Source organism: Quercus lobata, chromosome 1, assembly GCF_001633185.2.
Source record: "Quercus lobata isolate SW786 chromosome 1, ValleyOak3.0 Primary Assembly, whole genome shotgun sequence".
NCBI classification, from domain to species: Eukaryota; Viridiplantae; Streptophyta; class Magnoliopsida; order Fagales; family Fagaceae; genus Quercus; species Quercus lobata.
The window spans coordinates 6,910,122-6,933,262 of NC_044904.1; the positions used below are offsets into that span (position 1 = coordinate 6,910,122).

The following is a 23,141-nucleotide window of genomic DNA, read 5'->3' on the forward strand; positions in this document are numbered from 1 at the left end:
AGAGAGACAACATTGAAGAGAGATGAAAATTTAGCAAAAAGTTAGATAGGAAGGAAACTAGGTACATAATTCTTGTTTGAAGTTTGAACAAACGTGTGGATGTAGTAGGTTTTCAAAATGTGCAATGGGTGTGATATCAACGTGTAAGTGTAGGATAGGTGGGAAAAAAATATCAAGTGGGTAATGATATTGTTATCCATGGGTGCACTTACTTTTTGTTATTTGAAAAATTAATATATACTAAAATGCTTTACACCTACCCTCTTTATGTTTTTTTTTTTGGTTGAATTTTGTTAAGTGGTGTCCAAAAGTTGGTAAGTTAATGTTTAATATTTTACTATTATTTAATTTTTTTAGTTAAAATGACTAATTATAAAATTATTTATTTATTTTTATAATTATTAATTAATTATTTATGACATCATCGGTTCGACTACTGATCGAATCCTGGTTGGACCATAAAATCGGTAACCACTCCCTATTTTGGTTTTTTGATTGTACCAATTTTTAAAACCATGCTTTGATCATTTACATTAGCTTTTGGAAAAAAATTGATATATTTTAACATAAAAGTCTATTTTTTTCTATAGAATTATAGATAACCTCCAAGTTACAAACTTTGACTATTTACATCAACTTCTGGAAAAAAATTGATATATTTTAGCATAAAAGCTTTTTTTTTCTATAGAATTATAGATAACCTCCAAGTTACAAACTTTGACCATTTACATTAGCTCCTGAAAAAAAAAATTTTGATATATTTTAGAATAAAAACCTATTGTTTCTATTTTATTTAAACTCTATTTCATTAAAATATCAATTTTTATAATTGTTTTTCACTCTTCATACTCTATTAAGATAAGAATTGGATTAAAAGGTATAATATGTCATCCACTCATCTTTTGTCTTCACTTAACAAAAAACAGAAAAACTAACACCTATATATAAGTAAGCCTAGTTTTTGTATATATTTTTGGCCTACAGGTACTCAAGTACATGATGTTTACAGTCATGAGGTGAATTTGACATCAAGCAACAAGATCTCAAATTTGTTCGGTGAGTTGTCAAAATAACTGTTGCCAATCAAAACATCAACCTGGTGCTAACGCCCTGTATGCATAACGACCTAGATTGTAACTCCATGGATCATTTAGGGCACGTTTGGTACATTGTAATGGTGATTACATAGGAATATGAATAAGTATTACAAAGAATAAAAGAAGTTGTAATGAAACAATTATTACTATTCATTTGTTTGGTGACAACAAAATAAAGATGTTGAAGTAAAAGCCCAATTAAATTAAATTTCCTAAAATACCCTTCTTTTTTAAATTTATATTTACAATTTTTGTGGTTCTACCTTTAACATTTTATGAAGTAAAAATTTGTTAGGATCTAAGGAATTAGGAACTAATGTATTAGAACTTCAATGTGTAATGTTGGCAAACCATGATCAAAACATTTAGTCTAGATTTAGGCTGCTCAAAGTTTTTTTTTTTTTATGTAAATTTGGAATCAAGTGTACTGCAGAACAATAAATTTTGCAAGGCTTGATAGATCGAAAATTAGACTCGATCGATCGAAGCTCATGCAGATTATTTTTCTGCAGAATTTTCCAACTCAGCCCAAGCCCAAATGACGTGTAGGGTTTTATGTTTTGCCTTAAGTATAAAAAGAAAAACCCTATCCACATTTTATAGTTGTTTTTTATGTTGTGTGTATAAATTTCTTGTGAGATCTAGAGATGTTTGCCTTCATACATACTTAGCGTTATCAAGATCAAGATTGATGTTGAGAGCTTGGTGATCGTTTCAGTTGCTGCATAAAGAGCTTAAAGAAAACACAAGCGGTGTACTTGTGGTTGCTGTGAATCCAAGAAAGAAGTAATTCGTGAACTCGGAACTGTCACATGGTTGTGATAGTAAGTTTTCTACTCGAGATAGCAATAGGATGTTAGTGGTCTAAGTTGCTATTGTAAAACTTCAACTTTTTCATAGCGGATCTGTTTTACCTTGAGGATAGCTAGGTTAAATCCTCCCTAGGTTTTTTACCAGTTTGGTTTTTCTGGATTATCATATCGTTGTGTTCTTTATTTTCCACATTATTTCAATTATATGATTTACTTGTGTTAACCTAGATTTGAATAATTTATCTAAGTTAATCACTTGGCTAAATAACTAGGTTAATCTATTTGTGTTTAAGAGGTCTAAAAACGTACAAAATTAAATAATTTTACAATTAATACATGTGCTATTTGTTCAAAATCAATATCAACATAAATGTTAAAAACAAAAATGATTGAAAGGAAAAAGCTCATAATTCAAAAAAGAAATGGCAAATATCCCCATAAAAAATGGAAAAGATCAATTAATATAATTTTTTTATTAATATTAATATTAAAAAGAAATGGCAAATATCCCCAACTCTTGTGGATTGTAATATTGTTTTCTGATTTGGACCTTCATTTGTACTTTGTTGTTTTCATTCTGTAATAAAATACCCAATTTTGTCAAATTATAAAATAAAAACTATTGTCAATTGCGAAACTGCAATCCTTTAATACCATAATCATCTATTAATATCCCAAGGACTAGCAAGATATCAATACTCATTGAGGGTGTTTGCTAGAGAAATATAGCAGCAAAAAAGGGACCTACCTAATTGTTGTTTGTGGGTCTAAATCTTACATGGTGCAGAGAGAGAGAGAGAGAGAGAGAGAGAGAGAGAGAGAGAGAGAGAGAGAGAGAGAGAGAGAGAGAGAGAGAGAGAGAGAGAGAGAGAGAGAGAGAGATTACATAGCTTTTTAAAAGAATAACTATTCCTCATTTTAAAGAATAGTTATTCCTCATTTTAAAGAATAGTCATTCCTTTATGAATAGATATTCTCTGCAACAAAATACAACCAAACAACTGAATACCTATTCCCCATAAATAGCTATTCCATTACAGAGTCTATTACAGTGTACCAAATGTGCTCTTAGTGTGGCCCAATGCTTAACACGATCATCAAATTCCATAAAGCAAAGCTTAGCATAATCCCGAAAATCATCCCTAAACATAAAATGCAAAAGTCACCAAATTATTTAGGGAGTAAGTTTGCAATCTAGCCTAATATTTATATGTAAACATTATTGGTATTATTTTGATATTTATTTAAGTTATTAATTATGTAACAAAATCTAAATAACTTATTGTTAAAATTTTAAAAATCTTAGTATGAAATTACGGCTAAAACTTTTAGAGAATCTTAAATTGCACTAATAATCTTTCCTTTCCATAATAAGGGTAGAGTTTGGTTCAAGTTACACATAATGTAACTTTAAACAATGTTACACCATTTAATATTTTTTTGTTAGATGTTAATTTTGACAAATTCACTGTTAGATTAAATTATCTATATATATTATCTATGCTTGCAAAATTTCAAGATGATCAAATACAAATAGTCATGTCATCAATCAATTTTAAGAGATATGAGGTTCATTCTCCACCTACACTAAAAAACGATTGGTATTTTGGTTTGATAATAAAGAGATATCATCAAAAGCGAACACCATAAGTTAAAACTCTCTAAAAAAAATAAGTGTATTGTAAAGTTGTGATTTACAAATTTCTATTTTGTTGGCTTTTATTTCGTACCAAATTTGATTGTAATTATATTCAATCTTGTGTACACTGTATTTATTGTGGGATGTGATTGTAAGGGTTGTGTGTTAGAGAGAGAGAGTGTGAAGACTCAAGCAAGTGAAGCCAGAAGACTTCTCGCAGGTGTCTCGCAACAAAGCTTCCCGCGAAGTGAAGCATGTGCCTTGCACATGACTGGAATGCGAAGAGTCTGTACAAATGGAGACAGCTGTGTCTCACGAGTATCTCGCGGGTAAGGCCTTCCCGCGAGACACCCGTGAGACATTCTGTTTTGCCAGTCTATACTGTCTGATACACATTTTCTATACCCTCACTATATATATCCATATTACCCACAATTGTGAAGGAGAGTTTCAGAGAGAAAACCCTAGTTAAACCACTTGAGAGTTAGAAATTGTTATACCAACACTTCTCTACACCTTTGTTTGTGGGATTTCCTCATCTCCTACCTCTCCATTTCTATAACATTGAGAGGTCAATAGCCCAAACACTTACCACACCCTTTGAGAGTGTCCAGTGAGTTTTTGATGTTGTTGGGAAGTATTGGAAGAAGTCAAGGATGGCAAATGCAACATGGAGCTTGTTGCGGGATCCGAAGAGCTAGACAAGACACGGTTCCGAGAAGCCTTGTTGGAGTAGGAGCTTGGAGGGCTTAGGTACAGCGAGTAGATTAGGCTTGGAGGGTCTCTTGCTTACCCATGTATCCCAACTGTCTAGTGGATCGATTACCGCTTGGAGGGCGGTGGAGAGATTTTTCGCCGAGTTCTTCGGTTTCCTCTTCGATAACACGTCTCGGTGTTATCTGTGTTTGCATCTCTCTTCCCTACTCTTGTTCATTTCATTTTATTGCTGTGTTGCTTTAAATACGGATTAGAGTAGCTCTCGTGTTTGTATGCTTGTGTTTACACTATTCCGCACTTAGTATTAAGTTAGTGTAAAATCAACCAAGCCGTAATTTGAATTGGGGGTCTAAACAAGCTCTTGTGTTTTCATACATTTCAAGCTTTCAATTGGTATCATATTTGAATTTGGGGTCTAAACAAGCTCTTGTATTTTCACACATTTCGAGCTTTCATGTGTGTTCATAAAAAGACTCTAATAAGTAATAAACTAATAATAAAAAATAAATGTTAGAGATAATTTATCAAAAAATTGTGCGTTCATATCCTTCAGTCAATTTTCACAAGTATTGTGTCTCTTTCTTTTCCTCATAATAATGGATCTATTCATCTCCAGCCTCCAAAGATTTCTATTCTTCTTATCGATGTTGTCACAGTATGCAAAGGATTTTCAGCTACTTCTACTCTTCTTTCTTTTTCTTTTCTACCCTTCATCGTACATATCAGTTGCAAAAGACGGCCATGGTCGATGGCTCAAATCTTTGCCATCTAGTCAAAACTTATGTATTATGGTATTTTAAGAAAATTGCTACATAATCGGTTGAACTGCCCTAGTCCATGGTTACTCCGATTTAACCTTCCAATTTCCAATTTTTAATAGTAACTAGATCGAATTGTAATCTAGTTCCCAATTGAACCAGCTAATCCAATCTGGTTTTTTAAACCGTTCTTCAGACATGTAAATATATTCACAATAATGCTAGCACTACTCATTTTCATACACATTTTTTCATAACTATCTCATGGGGCAAGCTGTGATTGACTGTTCGTCACTATAACGTGAACCCACAAATTTTTTTTTTTCCACTACTCACAATCTGCCACTTAGAATAATTATAACAAAGTATATGTGAAAATGTGTAATACTAACATTATGGATACTCTAGCGCCCAAGAGCTAGTTAAAAGTCAAGGCCAATGTAAACAACAATACTATAAGTATAACAAATTTCACAACTCTTTTTACACATTGTCATCTAGGAGACTAGGACTACCACTATCATCACTTTATAGCACATCAATTACTAATTGCCACATCAACAAATGTGAAATTTGTTGTCAAATATTGTGTGAACTTAGAGTTTCTCCAGTGGAAGACAATGGACTTAATATTTCATTGGTAACTCATACTTTCAAGTGTCGTAAGTTCTAATACTTAAAAGATTTTCATATTGATGGAGAGAGAAAGAGATCTGAAAAAAACACACATGCTGCAAATTTGAAAGAACAGCTTGTGCAGATAATAATATTCATCATATGCTTGACACCTCAAGACATTTGAGGAAAAACTATGATTCAAATTGACATAGAGGAAATTTGTCTTAGTTACATGATAAGCCGATGATGCTGCCCCCAAAATAAAACCTTTGGGAAAACTGGTCCAGTTGATTGAAGCAGTGTCATAGATTGGTGAGTCAGCAACGCCATTAGTCAATAAACTATGAAGAACTAGAACGCCTAAGACTGGATAGCCTTGAAATGCCATATTAATTGATTTTGGTCTTTTTTGTAGCACTAGTTTTTTTATTTTTTATTTTTTTATTTATATGAAATACTGGAACTTTATTAGAAGCTAGAAAAACTTATTACATCATGGTCAAGAACTTGCTCAAGAAAGCAAGAATTCTCCTCTATCCAAGTAACATAATCAACAACGCCCAACGCATGTCTCACCAGTAGATGGGCAGGTTTGTTACCCTATCTTCTGATGTGGGAAAACTCTACCCCACGAAATTCTTTGCATAGTTCCTACACTCCTTGTATAATAGCAGCCACGGAGGATGGCGGGTCTGAAGTCTCACACAACGCTATGTGGATAACAAGCAAATCACCCTCCATGATTATATTGTGGATGCCGATATCCCTTGCAAACACCAAGCCCACTTCATGCGCCATCGCCTCTGCTTCCACGGCTCCCAACGGTGCATTAATCTTTTTACTTATTGCGGCCTCAATCCTACCCTTATCGTCTCTGATAATCACTCCAACTCCCACTGCTCGTTGACTTGTGAAAACCGCCGCATCCACGTTCACCTTGAAAACATTACTTGGAGGTGGGATCCACGTACCCTTGACTTTAGGCACTGAAGCTGTGCTCTCCATGCAAGCATTTGCTTCTGTAAATTCCTCAGTGTATTGCGCCACCCAACTAACCACTTCCTTACCAGTCCGACGCTTACCTCCATGCCGTGTCGCATTCTGATTGTGCCATATGGCCCATGCCGTGCACACCAGTTTTGCTACCACGTCCACATCGGCCTTACCCTGGTTCTCTAATCTAAACTGCTTTTGAATTTGCTGGTTCCTTTCTCTCTCTCTCTTTTTTATTTTATTTTTTATTTTTTATTTTTTATTTTTTATTTATAGAGGAGCGCAACATAATGTAATTTATTTAGAAAAGAAAAAAAAAATAGAAATGAACGAAAAAAGAAGAAAAGGATGGGCAATATGTTAGTGATCACAGCTGTCCTTCAACTAATTATTTGCAGGGAAGGAACTCAGGATTTTAAGTTAGTAGGGGCCAGAGTATAAAGAAAAAAAATTGCAAATAGACATCTATATAGTATTAAAAATTTATAAATATTCAAAATCATTTTTTCTAAATACATTAAGATACAATCAATTACTAGCAAAGACAAACAAAAACAAAATAATGTCTTTTTTTAATACTAGGCTAGCTAGGATTTTTTTTTTTTTTTTTTTTTTTTAATTTAGAGCATTCACATTGGTGGTGCTAAAATTTTTAGCTTTTAGCACTCAAAAAGTTACTTTATCTATTTACCACCTTACTTATAATACACCCAATATCAAATGTTCTATTTTTTTTTTTTTTATACTTCATTTAAAATAATATAAACAATTCATTAAAATAATAAATGAAGCGAGAGAATTTGAGTTTTTTTTTTTTTTTTTTTTTGAGAATTCAATGACCACTTTATAAAACTAAAATCAGCCATAATCGGCTAAAAGTACATCAACAACTTGTGGTGGGACATCCTCCATCCACATAGAAAAACCAACAATAGTTCTTACATGTTTTGCTAAAGAATGAGCAAGAGAGTTACCCGACCTTCGGGTATGAGAAAAGGAAAAACAATTGCAAAAAGCTAGAGAATACTTAATAGAAAAAATCAAATGACCAAAAGAAGAAAAAGATTCCTCTTCCTTTTTTAAGGCCGAAATAACCACTTCTAAGTCTCCCTCGACAATAAAAGAGGGTAGATTTAGGTCCAAAGCAAGGGTGATAGTGCGAACAACCGCCAGTGCTTCCACTTCGTCTGATGAGGATGGAAGCTTGATCTTCTCTGCCAAGGATGCTAGCACCTTTCCATGAGAATTACGGACAGCCACACCCAACCCAGCTTCCTTTGTTTCTTTGAACACCGCACCATCGAAATTAATCTTTAAGTGCGATGGAGGAGGGGGTTCCCACTTGGGCTAAGACCTGTGAAGGGAGACCGTCTGCACTGGAGTTGCTGGTTGCACTTCATTGAACTCCTGTAGCATCTGCGTGGCTGATGGTATGACTTGGGACAACGAGAAGTCCTTGTTACTGGTTCGAAGCTGATTGCGTCGAAACCAAACTGTCCATGTGATCACTGCAAACAGCTCAGGTCGCCTGTCGGACTCCAGCACAAAACGTGTAAGCTCGTAGAAATTTGAGAACGTCTTAGACCTACAAAATAGCCACATTATGTCAGTTTCCCAAATGGCCAAGAGTTTAGAGCAGTCCCACAGAGCATGAAAACCATCCTCGGCCTTCAAGTTACAATGGCTACAAACGTCTTCCTTAATGACTCTTCTGCAAACCAGGTTTGTCTTCACTAGTAGAGCCTCCAAAGAAAGTTTTTTTACTTTGTTTGGCACCGAGAGCCTCCATATTCGACCCCAAATACTTATGGCTTCATTTTGGGAAGATGGAGATGAGGATGGATCAGCCTTTTCTTTGACAAGGAATCTATAACCAGATCTCACAGTATAAACTCCGTTAGGGACATGTGGCCAAATGAGCTTATCCTCTACAGTGGTTGGGTTAAGTGGGATTTTTAGAATCAAGTCAGTTTCCATAGGGGCAAAGTAGCAAAGAAGTATATCCTTATCCCAGCTCCGAGTAGTAGGATTGATAAGACAATCCACTATTGCTTCCTACAAACCATCTATGACGGGGGACAAAATTCTTGGGTGCTCTAAGCTAGGTAGCCAAGGGTCATCCCAAACCTTGATGGACTTTCCATCACCCACTCGCCATCTAGCCCCTCTCACCAATACTTCCCTCCCTTTGAGAATACTACGCCAAACATATGAGCCACTTGGAGAATCTGGGGCTTCCATAAATGAGAAATTAGGGAAAAATTTGCTCTTGAAAACTCTGTACAAAAGTTTTCTCTCACATTTGATGGTTCTATAGTCACATTAGGCAGTACTAACATTACATATTACCATACTTTTGTTACCACTCTGAATCTGGACGCTACCACTCTTTACTTCCTAAAAGATACTTCCCTTTTCACTGGTACACCTTTCCCACCTTCCATTCCTTTGGGGAGGGTCCTTAACACTTGGTTGACGAAGGGGGTATCCTTTAGGGGCTTCCCCAACCTCCCTCTTTTGTTGCCAAGGTCAAATCTCTTCTCTGGATCTTTGATAAGGCCCGCTGCGGCTTATGGGCTGGGTGTATTCCACTGTGTCCTGTATACTTTTCTTTCTTCTCATTAATGGGCCCATGAGCTAACTATTTTATCAAGCACATGGGCATATCGTTTTATCACCCCCTCCCCCCCCCCCACATATGTATGTGCTAATTTATTTTTTCTTCATACCAAGTGAAATACAGAGGTAAATATAAAAATTAAAAAAAAAAAAAAGAAGAAGAGTGAAATACAGAGCATCATGTTCTTATGGTTCTTTTGCTAGTCTATTCAAAATCATTTTAGGAATGTGCTTAGATTTTTTTTTGTTTGGCCAATCAATATGAATTTATCTTAGAGTCCATGTAATTCCAACGATAATGCAATGATTTACAAGAAGGGTCTTAGGTCTTTCTATTTTAGGGTTTGACCTTGTTTCTATTATATCTAACACTAGTCCTCACCACGTGCTGACATACACCCCAAAGAAAAATTAGCCTTGAAAAACCAGTAAAAACCTCAACTTGATAAAAGCCTAATATAATCACAGATTTGGGGGTAAATTTCCTTAACCTAATTTATGAGCTTTTCTTAGCAAACAAATGCAACAATAGAAAAACATAAAATAGGTTGAATTACATATTTCTTTGCCAGTTTAGGGTTTTATTCTTTTCTCCCAAAACTTAGGATAAAAAAACAACAAAATTAGTTTGTTTATATTTGTTAGGTTCTAAATATTTAGGATTAAATGTTTAGTTTTCAAATTTTTGTATGTTGCCAAACCGAGAAAAAAAACATGTCTAAATTAGATGTTAGAAATTACTCAAGATTGTTCAAGTCAAGATTCAAGAACTGTCAAGCTGCAGAAAGAAGAAGTAAGCTACTGTGAAGCTCAACAGATCGAAAGATAGATTCGACCGATCAAAAATCGCGTTTTGTAGAATCTAAATCAAGCCCGAGCCTATGAAAACATTTAGGGTTTCAGTCCAACACTGCTAGGTATAAAATGAAAACCCTAATCACGTTTTAGAAGCTTTTGGAAGACTTATGAGTTACTCCTATGAGATCTGTGAGATTTTTGTAACCTTCTAACTCTACGAGTATCTATTGGAATGAGATCTACAATCAAGAACTAGTGGAAACAAGTTGCTGCATAAAAATTTACTACTGATGGTGATCTGAAACCTTTGAGTGGGATCTCAATTTCACAAACGTGGGAGTTTGTGTTCAGCAAATTCAAGATAGAAGAGATCGAGGAGTCGGAGTTGCATGTGGTCGTGTTAGTAAGTTTTACAAGAGGTAGCTTTAGACTTAGGATTTAAATCTATTGTAAACTTTCATTCTATCATAGTGGATTTGTTTACCTTAAGGATAGTTAGGTTAAATCCTTCCCAAGTTTTTTTTTACCTTGAAACTGTTGGTTTCATTGATTTTCCTGGGTCATTATAATCTTCTTTACTTTTCCGCACTAAGTAATATGTTTGCATGTGTTTAACCTAGATCTCATAATTAACCTAAGTAACTACTTGGCTAATTCATTAGGTTAAACTAATCTGTTTTAAAAGGGGTCCAAACAGAACAAACAATATTGATGAAAGAAGTTTGTCCGTTTAGTATCCTTTTTTTATTACTTTTTTTTTTTTTTGAAAAAAAAAAACTAATTTTTTTTTTTTTTTTAATATATAGAAAAATGTGAGACAAATTCTTTTGTGGGGAAGAGGTAAAGTATGTTAGAGTCTAACATTTATAGTAGTTATAACATTTTCCTTGTTCTTGGAGTTTAAAGTTTAAACCAATTGGAGTGTCTTCTATGTAGTACATATAAGATAATATATTATTTAACAAGCATTTCTACATTATAGTCTCGTACTCCATACCAATTACATAATTTATAGGGCATACAAATGGAGAAGAAATTATCTTTAGTTTATTGTTTGTAGACAGTCCGATGCTAATAGATAGTTCATAATTTGAGCATAGTTCATGTCTACTTCTTGAGAAATTTCTTGAACCAATGGGCAGAATGCTTAGGGTATCTTTTATCCCCATTTTCGTAGTCTACATAGTTAATTCCAAATCGAACTGTGTAACCTGAGGCCCACTCAAAATTGTCCAACAATGACCATGCAAAGTATCCCTTAACATTTACGCCATCCCTGTATATACCAAAGAAAGAAGTGAAATCTAGTTACAATTCTATAATTGAGAGAGAGAGAGAGAGAGAGAGAGAGAGAGAGAGAGAGAGAGCTATTGCACTTACTTGATAGCCCTAAGAAGATACTGAAGATGTTTATCGTAATACTCAATTCTTTGGTTGTCAACAAGGGCTTCCTTGAGTGACAAGGTGGCATTATTGAACTCATCAATTCCTACAAATATAGGTGGTGGAATTTAGCTTCAAATGGAAATCTAATAACTAGCACTAGCGTTCCAATTTTTCATGACCTTATGGGATAATAAACGAAAAATGAAGTTAGAGGAAATTACCATTCTCGGTAATGTAAATTAGTGGATTGTGGTACTTGCTGTTAAGCTTCTAAGTGAACATTAATGGTGGATTTGGGAATTGTGGGTGGTTACTTCGAGGGAACCGGTCCTCCTTAGAATAGGGAAGAGACAGAGAGAGAATTAGGGAATCAAGAAGAGTAAATTGGTATTATTTCTGTTATTCTCTCATGTTCACCATACAATCCTCTTATAGCTAATTCCATACACTTTGGCAGTTACTAACCCTTCTAACTAACTTTCCCGCCCTTTTATCCTAACTGTACAACCCCCTGTACCAGCTCATCTATACAGACCCAATACACTCATTCAATCACAACAGCTTATTACAATCAATTACAACCCAACTACAATATCTACACAGAGTCTTAACATACCCCTCCCCATCTAAAAGACCTTGCCCACAAGGTGAGGGAACCTGAGCTTCAAATGGTGCAATGATTCCCAAGTAGCATCCTCAGGTGCAGTGCCCAACCATTGTATTAGAACTTCAGTAATAGACCTGGATCTCAAAGTCTTAGTTCTGGTTTGTAGAACAGCTACAGGTTCTGAAATGATTTGGCCAGTCTCATCTAGTGGTGGTAAAGTAGGCAATGGAGAAACTTGCTGTCCCAACTTTAGCTTTAGACCAGATACATGAAAAACTGGATGTATCTTACTGTCACTAGGTAAATCCAACCTGTAGGCTACCTCCCCTACCCTTTGAAGCACCTGGAAAGGCCCATAAAACCCTGGAGATAACTTCCATTTTCCCTTAGAAGCTAAGGACTTTTGCTTATAAGGTTGCAACCTCAAAAACACCCAATCTCCCACCTGAAAAGACCTCTCAGTTCTGTGTTTATCTGCAAAAAACTTCATTCTCTCTTGAGCAGCCACCAGATTAGCCTTTAGTGTAGCCAAAATCTGCTGCCTCTGAGTAAGAAGAGAATCTACTGCTGCCACCCTTGAAGTGCCTGGAATATAATCTTGAAGTCTAGGAGGAGGATAGCCATATAATGCTTCGAATGGGGTGAGTTTAATGGAAGTGTGAAAATTGGTATTAAACCAATACTCAGCCAATGAAAGCCAATCAGCCCACCTGTGAGGTCGATCTCCAACAAAGGCTCTTAAGTATTGTTCTAAGCTTTTGTTCACAATCTCAGTTTGGCCATCTGATTGAGGGTGATATGCAGTAGACATGTCCAAATCAACTTCCTGCAACTTGAACAGCTCAGACCAGAATTTTGAAGTAAAAGTGGCATCCCTGTCACTAACTATAGAGGTTGGAAGACCATGTAATTTGAAAACATATTGCATATATAGCCCAGCAACTTTAGCAGCTGTATAAGGATGACTCAAGGGTATAAAATGGACATATTTGGTTAGTCTATCAACCACAACCAAGATAACTTCAAACCCTTGAGACTTTGGTAACCCCTCAACAAAATCAAGGCTCACATCTGACCATGGTTTAGTAGGAATAGCTAAAGGTTGTAACAAACCTGCTGGAGCAACAGTCTCAGCCTTTATTCTTTGACAAACATCACATTCTCTAATAAACTTCTTGATGTCTGACTTCATGCCCTTCCAATAAAATTCTTGTTTAGCCCTATGAAAGGACTTAAGAAAGCCAGAATGACCTGCAACAGGGCTGCTATGAACATGAGCAAGAACCAAGGGCTTTAAGGAGCATTGAGAGCCCAAGTAGAACCTGTCCTTGTACAAGAGAAACCCATTATGCAGAGAAAAACCTTTTGGAGTAGCTACCCCTGATTGCAAGGATTGAATCAATTGCATAATTTCTGCATCTTGATGATAGCTATCCTTGAGCTTATCCAACCAAGTAGGATCTGGAAATGACAACAACAAACAGCAGCTAACTGTTCCATAAGTGAGGTTAGCCTGATCTGTAAAGGTTTTCAATTCTGACTCCATCTGTCTTGAAAGAGCATCAGCAACTTTATTCTCACTGCCCTTCTTATATTCCACAATAAAAACATAACCCAACAGTTTAGTGATCCATTTCTGTTGTGCTGGGGTACCCACTCTCTGCTCCAACAAAAACTTTAGGCTTTGATGATCAGTTCGAACAATAAAAGGGCTTCCAAGCACATAAGGCCTCCATTTCTTCACTGCAGTAGCTAAAGCTAACAACTCCTTTTCATAAGTAGAAAAATGCAGACTCTTACCCCTCAAAACTTGGCTATGGAAAGCTATAGGCCTCATATTTTGCATTAAGACAGCCCCCAATCCAACCCCTGATGCATCACACTCAATAATAAAGGGCTCTGATACCAATGTTAAGCTTCTAAGTGAACATTAATGGTGGATTTGGGAATTGTGGGTGGTTACTTCGAGGGAACCGGTCCTCCTTAGAATAGGGAAGAGACAGAGAGAGAATTAGGGAATCAAGAAGAGTAAATTGGTATTATTTCTGTTATTCTCTCATGTTCACCATACAATCCTCTTATAGCTAATTCCATACACTTTGGCAGTTACTAACCCTTCTAACTAACTTTCCCGCCCTTTTATCCTAACTGTACAACCCCCTGTACCAGCTCATCTATACAGACCCAATACACTCATTCAATCACAACAGCTTATTACAATCAATTACAACCCAACTACAATATCTACACAGAGTCTTAACACTTGCTCTTTATGTAGAGCAGAAGATCTCGAAATCCTCTTGGATAAACATGAAGCCAACTTGAAGCAGCCTGCAATTATTTAGGCATACTAACATAAGGCCCAAATACATTGTTTTTATCTTTCATTGCAAGATAAAAGATTAAAAAAAATTAAGATATTCATTACGTTAATGATATGACATCAATTATATTCATTAGCATGCCAATTTTAAAAAAATATTTTCATAAATTTGATAGTAGCTTTACCATTTCCTTTATGAAATTTCTAAAAGGCTGGACCATTGATGGTAGCTTTAATATTTTCTTTACAATTTTTCATAAAATTGTTAGTTTTTTTTCCTCTAACTACTAGAATAAAAATGTTGATATGTACTTAGCTAGCTAGTACATACCGGTGCACCAATGAGTATTCCATTCCGTGAAGCTGCAAAGACAAGAAAAAGAATGGTCTAGTTATTATTACCATATTAGATACATAAGAAACTCATAAGCATGGCTTCGGGTGTTGAATTTGTACTTACTAGTAAGATTAGCACTAGAATCCGTCGTGTAACTTGCTTTATCACCAGTTATTTGAGGGGCATAAGCTGCATAATTAGCAGTATAGTAGTTTATTCCTAGAAAATCAAATGACCCCTTTACCAGTTTGGATTGCTCTTTGGTGAACTTGGGTAATCTATCTTTAACGAGAGACCTCATGCTATGCGGATAGTTACCATTTATCAATGGGTCCAAAAACCTGCAATAACAATGAAAATTTTTAACTTAAAGCATATTATTAATCTATTAAATTTGTACATACTTAATTAAGTTGAACAAATTCTAAAGATAGCCACCGAAAAGGTGGTGTGATTCAATTTGAAAGGGACAACTTCATCTTAATGGCCAAAAAGAAAATTAAAAGAAATAGTGTGTTTGGATGCATTTCGGTGATTGCTTATTTGCTAAAGGTAAAATAAAATAGTTAAATTATTGTGAAAGTTCAAGATGCGAGCTGGTATTTGTATGCTAAAATACTTAATGAAAAATCTGACATTAATATATATATATATATATATATATAATCTTATATATATTTGTTGACAAAATTAAACTTTTTAATAGTTAGAGTCGAGCCGACATGCGAGATTTGTCATCAACAACCTGAGACCAACAGCCATCTGCTTTGGGAGTGCCCGTTTGCACAGAACGTGTGGGCTCTGTACAAGGGACGAATCCAAAAAAGCAGAAATGAGGCTACTGATTTCTTCCTTCTCTTCAATCAGATGCAGCAGAAACTTAGTAAGTTGGACTTGGAAGGATGGGCAACCACGGCATGGGCAATATGGAATGCAAGAAATAGATTCTATTTTGAGCAGGTACAGTAATATTTGAGAGTGCAAGGAGTTTTCTGGAGGAATATCAGAGAATCATGGAGTCACAAGTCCATCGGGTACTGGTATAGCTGTAGTGGGACTGGGGCTGTTTTCTTTGTGTTAAATATGGATTCTCTGGTTTTTCGGGACAACACTGCATGTAGTGGATGTCCCCTCTATGCTGCTCGTGCACTAGCTTTACTTGTATGTCATTCAATTCATTGGTTTTCAATAATATATTTCTATCGTTCTGAGCTCAAAAAAAAAAAAAAAAAAAGAGTTAGGCACCGAAAAAGAATTATTTGACCCCTAAGAATGAGTTGACCCTCCAAAGAGCAAAGAATTTAGATTTTTTTAACTTAAAAAAAGGTATATGTATCAAATTAGATAACTTTGTATATATTTTTTCAAAAAAAGATAACTTTGTATTTTTTTTCTCAAAAAGAAAAAAGAAAAAAGAAGAAGGATAACATTGAATATTTATTAGAATTTAAAAAGATATTAAGTTCTTTTTAGGATTGTTAGGTAGACGAAAATATTTTGATAACTTTTATACTCACTATACTTACTAGTGTGTAGCTTTATACATATGCACGAGTACAATTAAAAACAATAATAATTATATAGTTTAAATTATACATTTTTTTGGAGAAGGGATTCAAATTATATATGGTATTAGTTTACACTTTTTTTAAACCTTATATTTCTAAGATATGTAATATATATATATATATGATTTAAAATTTAATTGGTTTACGCTCTTTGGTTTTTGCACCCAATAATTCACTTACCATAAAATTAAAAACTTAGATGGATACGTTGTAGAAAATTGGATTCCAATTGAAATTCAATTTAAAATCTAATTGGATTTGGACTTTTCGGTTTTTACACTTAAATAATTCTCTTGGCAAAAAATTAAAAATTAAATAAGACACATGGTGCAAAATTGAAAATCCAATTAAAATCTAATTGAATTTTCTTTAAGTTTTGGCTATATAAATCTATATGAATAATGACTTATTTTAGTATTTAAAAAAATCCAGGACTTTATCCATTTTTTCTTTAAAAAACATATATATAGGTGCTACCTACACCCATGCAAAATTTCCGACTATTATCCCTGACTTCAATATATAATTAATCATTGGGACATCTACTTTTGATTTTGCCTTCATTTGGGTTGAGAAATTTTGTGATATGGGTACGATTAAAAAATTGTACCCATTAATTACGTCATTTAAAAGATAGAGTCCAAATCTTCCAACTCACTTTCTTCGCTCACTTTATACTCTACAAATAAAAACTTGTCACTTGTCCATCTACTTGAGTAAAAACTAATTTTTTGCCTTTTCTTATTCAAGTTTCCTAAAATAAATAAATAAATAATCATACGCATTGACCAGCCACCATCACTTGTCCACCACAATCAAATTGCCAATTTAATCAACGGCAAACATGACCACCAAATCCACCTAGTCCAATTTGTGATACACCAGAGAAAAAAAAAAAATTACACCAAGAATTCGAAATAACCAAAGCAGTATCACACATTCGTAATGGTAACAGACTAGACAAACAACACTGAAGCTAGAAATTTTCAATTTAGCCCCATCTTAATTCAACAACTTCTCATTGCTTCTAAGCATAAATTAAACCCAATTAGCCTATTCGGCTACTCCCACCTCTATATTCATCAAAAACCCCAATAACAAAACAATCTCAAGCAATCAAACTATAATTTCTAACCAAAATTGATCTTTGTAAATCAAGTTCAAAAATTAAGTCACGGCATCTAAATTTTCTCAATGTAATAATGCCTCTCAATCGGTAATCTAAAAACGCACTTTCACTTTGTTTCCTCGCCTTACTTTTCACTATAACCAAATAGAATGCTATGATTGGCGGTGTTAATGACTTTGGCGATCTTTTGCTAGTGTCGTCAGCCAAGGTAGATAGTGGTGGCTGGTAAGGATGTGTTATGCTTTCTTTTAAAATTTTTTATTTATTTTTAAAAACTTCGAAAAAAAATTTATTAGTGGAGCATAAAGTAAAACAGGAAAAGTGAAGTAGAAGATTTGAACTCCAAACGATAAGGGTTAAATTATAAAATGTAAAATAAAATCCATAAAGCAAAACTTACCATCCCAACATGAAATCAAGGGCACGTAGCGCAGCATCCTGATCTTTCTTTGCATCAGAGAATGGCACAAACCAGTGACTCACAATTGTTATCCCTATCACTCCTTTCTGCGCTGCCTGCATTGTGAACATTTTTTTACACTCAAAGCTTATGCATGGGATTTTGTATATTTATCTAAGTTAAAGTTCCCTACAATTGTTCAAATCAGTTTCAGAAATTGCTATCCAGATGGTCTTGTATCATTTGCAAACCAAGTTTAACCAACCATGTACTTTTATGGTTTTTCTTTTTTTTTAATTATAAAAAAATTATAAATTTGATATAGTTATAGGGGAGGGGAATTTAAATCCAAAATGTCTCCAACTGAGACACCAAGAGATATAAATTGAGCTACATGGCTCTTGGCGTATATTTAGTATCATTTAGCGTAACTTGAAAATATTTGGTTTTAATATGTTAAAAGTTTTGTAAGTCAAACCTGATATTTTTTCTTGTACACTTCAACAGCGGCTGCATGAGCAAGCAACTCATTGTGTGACACCAAATATGGCTCTGTCCCTGAATTCCCACCAGTACAATTTAGATTTAGCCAAGCAGAGCATCGACCTGGCGCAAACGATCCTCCTACATAACCACCACTACTATAGCTGAATGGCTCATTTAGTGTGATCCAATGCTTTACCCGATCACCAAATTCCTTGAACAAAAGTTCCGCATAGTCCCGAAAATCATCACTAAATATTAGATGCATATATGTTAGATTAACATTTTGGGGGGCAAATGGTGACTTACTAATTTTATCATAGTATTAAGTTTGAACTTGTCTATCCACTCTACATCCCATTTTAAAAAATAAAAAATAAAAATCTCATATATTAGGCTCGACCAATGAATTGGGCCCCATTAATTAAGTGGAATTGAAATCAATACATGAAATATTAGAATAATGGATAAATTTAAAATTTTAAGGTTTTGACACAAATAGTAGGTTATCACAATATTGATGTCCTCAATCTTTTGTTTTTATTTTTAATCCAAAAATGGTAGTAGTATAAATAATTATATATGATATGGTTAATATATGAAAAACGTCTATAATCAGATGGAGAAGAGGGGTGGATTGTTGGGTGAATTATTCTTTCTTTGGGGGGGTAATTTGTTGGCGAATCATTCACTTACACAATATGTGGACTTAGGAAACCACCATACTCATCTTCTAAGGCTTGGGGAAGATCCCAATGGAACATTGTTACAAAGGGCTTTATACCTGCATTCAGTAATAAAGAAATAAAGTGTGCATTATGAAAAGTTAAATAAGTTGATGATATTTTGGAATTTTAATATTGATTCTTGACCTTTGCTCAGTAGCCTATTGATGAGCTTATTGTAATACTCGATTCCTTCCTGATTCACACCACCACTTAGTTTTCCTTCTGAAGTTAGTACCAAAAATGAGATTGTTAGGAACATAATATAGTCACAAAACAATAGTCAATCCACTCCAACCTAATATGTGTACTTGATGGTACCCATTTTTATGTCCTTTTCATTGTATGGATCTAACCTTTTACGGATTATGAAAAGGATAATCTTACTTGGTAGTACTTGAGACCATGAGATTGAGAATCTGTATGCATCTAAATTCATCTTTTTCATAATCCGAACATCTTTCTGCAATGTATAATCACAACATATATAAATTGTTAGAAAAATCTGAAATGTAAATTTCTTATATTGTGATTATCTAGTATTTGGTTAGACATGCTAAATATTTAGAAAAAAGAATATGACAAACATAATCAGGCCCTAAAAATGTAGAAAAGCCAAAACACAAAAATTAACAGCTAATTAGGAGCTAATATATATATATATATATATATATAATATAGTGGTGAAGCTAGGATTTTAGGTCGGGGCCAAGATTTAAAGACCATATTTAAAAAACAAAACCTAAAAAAAAAATCAATATTATGACAAAAAATAAACAAACAAATGTAAATAACTATAATTTTCATACTTAGTTTATTTTTCTCAATAGCTCTCGATCTTCTTTTTTTTTTTTTTTCATTTTTTCTGAAATTTTTATTCTAAATGAGGGATTGTAGAAAGGTTTGTAAAATCTACCTCGATACAAACTAGTTTAGAATTCAATTTAGACTCATTATTATGCTTTTGATTCTCCATAATTTTAATTTACTACAAATATATATTTCATTTCACTAAAATAAAGAAACAAAAATAACCAATTCATAGTTACTACTTACTAACAATCAAAGCAAAAGAAGGATTCAAAAAAAAAAAAAAAAAAAAAAAATCAAAGCAAAAGACTAATCTAAATATATAAAGTTTGATATCTGATTTGATTCTTTAAAATAAGATTATATCAATACACCAATAAACTTGTATATGCGTTTCAACACCTTGATTGCTTAAAAAAAAAAAAAAAAAAAAAAAAATTAGAATTCATCCTTTTTGTTCTTTATTCTTCAAAGTATTTAAATGTTGTATTACTGTGTAACTCTTTTCCTTTTTTCTTGTTGTCAAAGCTGTTTTTCTTGGACATCTTTTTGTTTTTGTTTTTGTGTTTTTTTTTTTTTTTCTTTTCGTACTTTAGAAGGGACAAAGCATTTTTGATGGGTTCCATATACAAAAAACTAGTAATTGGAAATTACACTAGGCAATTGTGCTACAAGACTCTTGATATTTAGTTGCTAATTAATATGAGCGGTTTTCTTTTCAATTTTTATTATGAACACAAAATTTTATTATGAACACAAAACAACATATATACCTTATAGTAATGATATTGATCGTTAGCTACATCTCCACTGCTTCCATCCTTTATCCGTTCTGCAATTTCATTGTAAGTTAATACTTCGTTTATAAAATACCAAAGGACTGTTTTATTTATTTATTACTTTAAGAACTGGTAATATACAACTTTTTTTTTTTTTTTTTTTTTTAAGAAACCAGACCAAAAATCCTGGGGAACGAAAAACTTAAGCCATAAGAAAAATGGAACTAGTACTTAAGCCTCACATCCATAACATATAAAACTTATTTCTATTTTGGGGTTCCGTTACGGAAGAAAGGAAGGCAAAGCGGGGAAAATGAAGAAAAATAAATACCAAAAGATAGGAATGTGAAATTTTACTTCTTACGTTGTTGTTGTTCTTTCTTTCTTTCTTTTAAAAAAATCAATTGGGGATAAGTATCCTCAAACTTCGTCATAGATCTGGTTAAAGCAAAATAAATGGAGTAGATATTGTTGGGTCAACAATATTTAAATAAATATAATCAATATTATCTTGATATTTATTTAACTTATTAATAATGATGCAAAATCTAAATAACTTACTGTTAAAATTTTTAAATATACCTTTATTAATAATGTAGCAAAATCTAACTATTATAAAATATTTGGCAATGAAAATATATTTGGAGACCCGGTTTAGTATATGTCTTTGGTGACGAGATAAGTACATTCTTTGACAAAAAAAATTCATTATTATAGGCATTGTTTGTTGCAGTTAGGAGTGTTTACCAAACTTCTCAAACTGCATGATCACCTCCAAGCCAACCAAAACCACCAGCAAATTGGATTAACCACACCGCATTGCAAGTGGCAGCGAACATATTTGTTTCATGTTAAAAATAGTTTCGTTTGGGTTAAATACAAAATCAAAAGTTCAAAACCCGGACCCATTCACTTCTCCATCTCATTTTCACTCTCACTTTTCTCTTCTGATACCATTTTAAAAATCTAAAATTGTATAGACTATCATTTTACTCAAAATTTAAATAACATGATAATTTGTACAATGAGAAATCTATATATATATATATATATATACAAAAATTAATCATAAAATTAATGAAATGGAGACGCCTTGAAATAATTATTTCCAGAATTGAATTTCATCGTAATATTGCATAATATTTCATTGGTAATTCATACTTTTAAGCAGGGGTAGACCTAGAATTTCAACCTAGGAGGGGCTGAAGTATAAGGGGAAAAAAACCAAATAGGTATTCATATAATATTAACAAACTATCAACCAAGATAAATGCACATCATTGTTTTTTAATACATTAAGATGCAATCATCTACCAACAACGAAAATAATAATAATAATAATAATAATAATAATAATAATAATAATATTTCTTAAGAGCATCAGCTATTGCAAAAAAAATTTATTTTCAAAAACCAAAATTTACTTTTTCTACTTTAATATAACATTTGAAATGTCTCGTACAGTAATATTTTTGGTATTTGGTGTTCTAAATACTATATATTTAGCATTTAGAACACTTGATACTAGTACTCTAATACTAGGTTGACTAAGATTTTTATTTTAGAGTTCTTTTTTTTTTAAGTTTTTGAGTTGAATAGTTGCTAGTCGGGTTAAGTTTTTGAAAGTATATTGCACAACTCTAGAAATAAAAAGATATAATCAATTAAAAAAATTTTCTTTTTTTTTTCTTTGGGTAGTGGGGGCCAAATTTTTTTTTTTTTTTTTTTTCTCTCTTTGGGCCAGGGGAGCCCGGGCCACCTTGGGCATCACTTGGGTCCGTCCCTACTTTTAAGTTTCATATAGTTGGAGAGAGAAAAAGAAGAGACCTGGGTATCTATGAGTGTACGTGTCCCATATACTTGGTCCTCTACCATCTTCTTTTGCTGCACCTTCGTACTGGAAATTTGAAAGAACACACATGTGCACATAATAATATTGATCATGTGCTTGACATCCCAAGACATTTGGAAAAAAAAAAACTATGATACAACATAGAGAAAATTTTGACTTAGTTACCTGATAAGCCGCTGCTGCTGTCCCAAAAATAAAGCCTTTGGGAAAACTGGTACGGTTGAATGAAGCAGATTCATGGCTTGATGAAACAGTAATGAAATTAGTCAATAAGCCAAGAAGAACTAGGAGGCCCGAGATTGGATAGCCTTGTGATGCCATAATTGAGTTTGGCTTGTTTTTTTCCTTGTAGCACAAGGTTTTTTTTATAGAGGAGCACTACACATGATCTAATTTATTTAGAAAGGATAAAAAATGGAATTGGACAGATAATATTATGTTAGTGGTCATCGCTGTTTTCCAACTGATTGGTTATCGTTTATGGAAAAAATGGAAAACGTTATGTCTATTTTAAAATAAGATTTTTTTTTTTAATATTATTATTTAACCACTTTTTTAAAACATTTACATCAAATTATCTGTGGGAACACAATCTATTTGTCCGCTTTGGGGATTTTCACCTCACCTCAGGCCAAGGGCTTACCTTGTAGCCGATATTGGATTTTGGCTTGACACCCGCACGGCTTTGTTC

General features: G+C 33.6%; 1 protein-coding gene across 1 annotated transcript; it reads right to left on the reverse strand.

The window, feature by feature from the left end:
- Positions 1 to 11,158: 11,158 nt before the first annotated feature.
- On the reverse strand, positions 11,159 to 22,771 carry LOC115976470 (beta-glucosidase 12-like). Its single transcript, XM_031097775.1, has 14 exons — positions 22,616 to 22,771; positions 22,426 to 22,495; positions 20,593 to 20,651; positions 19,397 to 19,472; positions 19,157 to 19,234; positions 18,981 to 19,068; positions 18,280 to 18,535; positions 17,802 to 17,917; positions 14,828 to 15,045; positions 14,699 to 14,730; positions 14,308 to 14,375; positions 11,659 to 11,696; positions 11,432 to 11,540; positions 11,159 to 11,327 (listed from the first exon to the last, which is right to left on the reverse strand). The coding sequence occupies exons 1-14, from the start codon at positions 22,769 to 22,771 to the stop codon at positions 11,159 to 11,161; spliced, it is 1,533 nt and encodes a 510-aa protein (XP_030953635.1).
- Between the last annotated feature and the right edge of the window lie 370 nt (positions 22,772 to 23,141).

Bases quoted from the DNA above. Each gene is read 5' to 3' on its own strand.
- LOC115976470 (XM_031097775.1), bottom strand. From the start codon at position 22,771: ATGGCATCACAAGGCTATCCAATCTCGGGCCTCCTAGTTCTTCTTGGC. The intron at 15,046-17,801 runs GTAAGTTTTGCT...TTGTTATTGCAG, and splicing joins CTTGATTTCATGTTGGGATG to GTTTTTGGACCCATTGATAA. The intron at 14,376-14,698 runs GTATGTACTAGC...AAATAATTGCAG, and splicing joins GAATACTCATTGGTGCACCG to GCTGCTTCAAGTTGGCTTCA.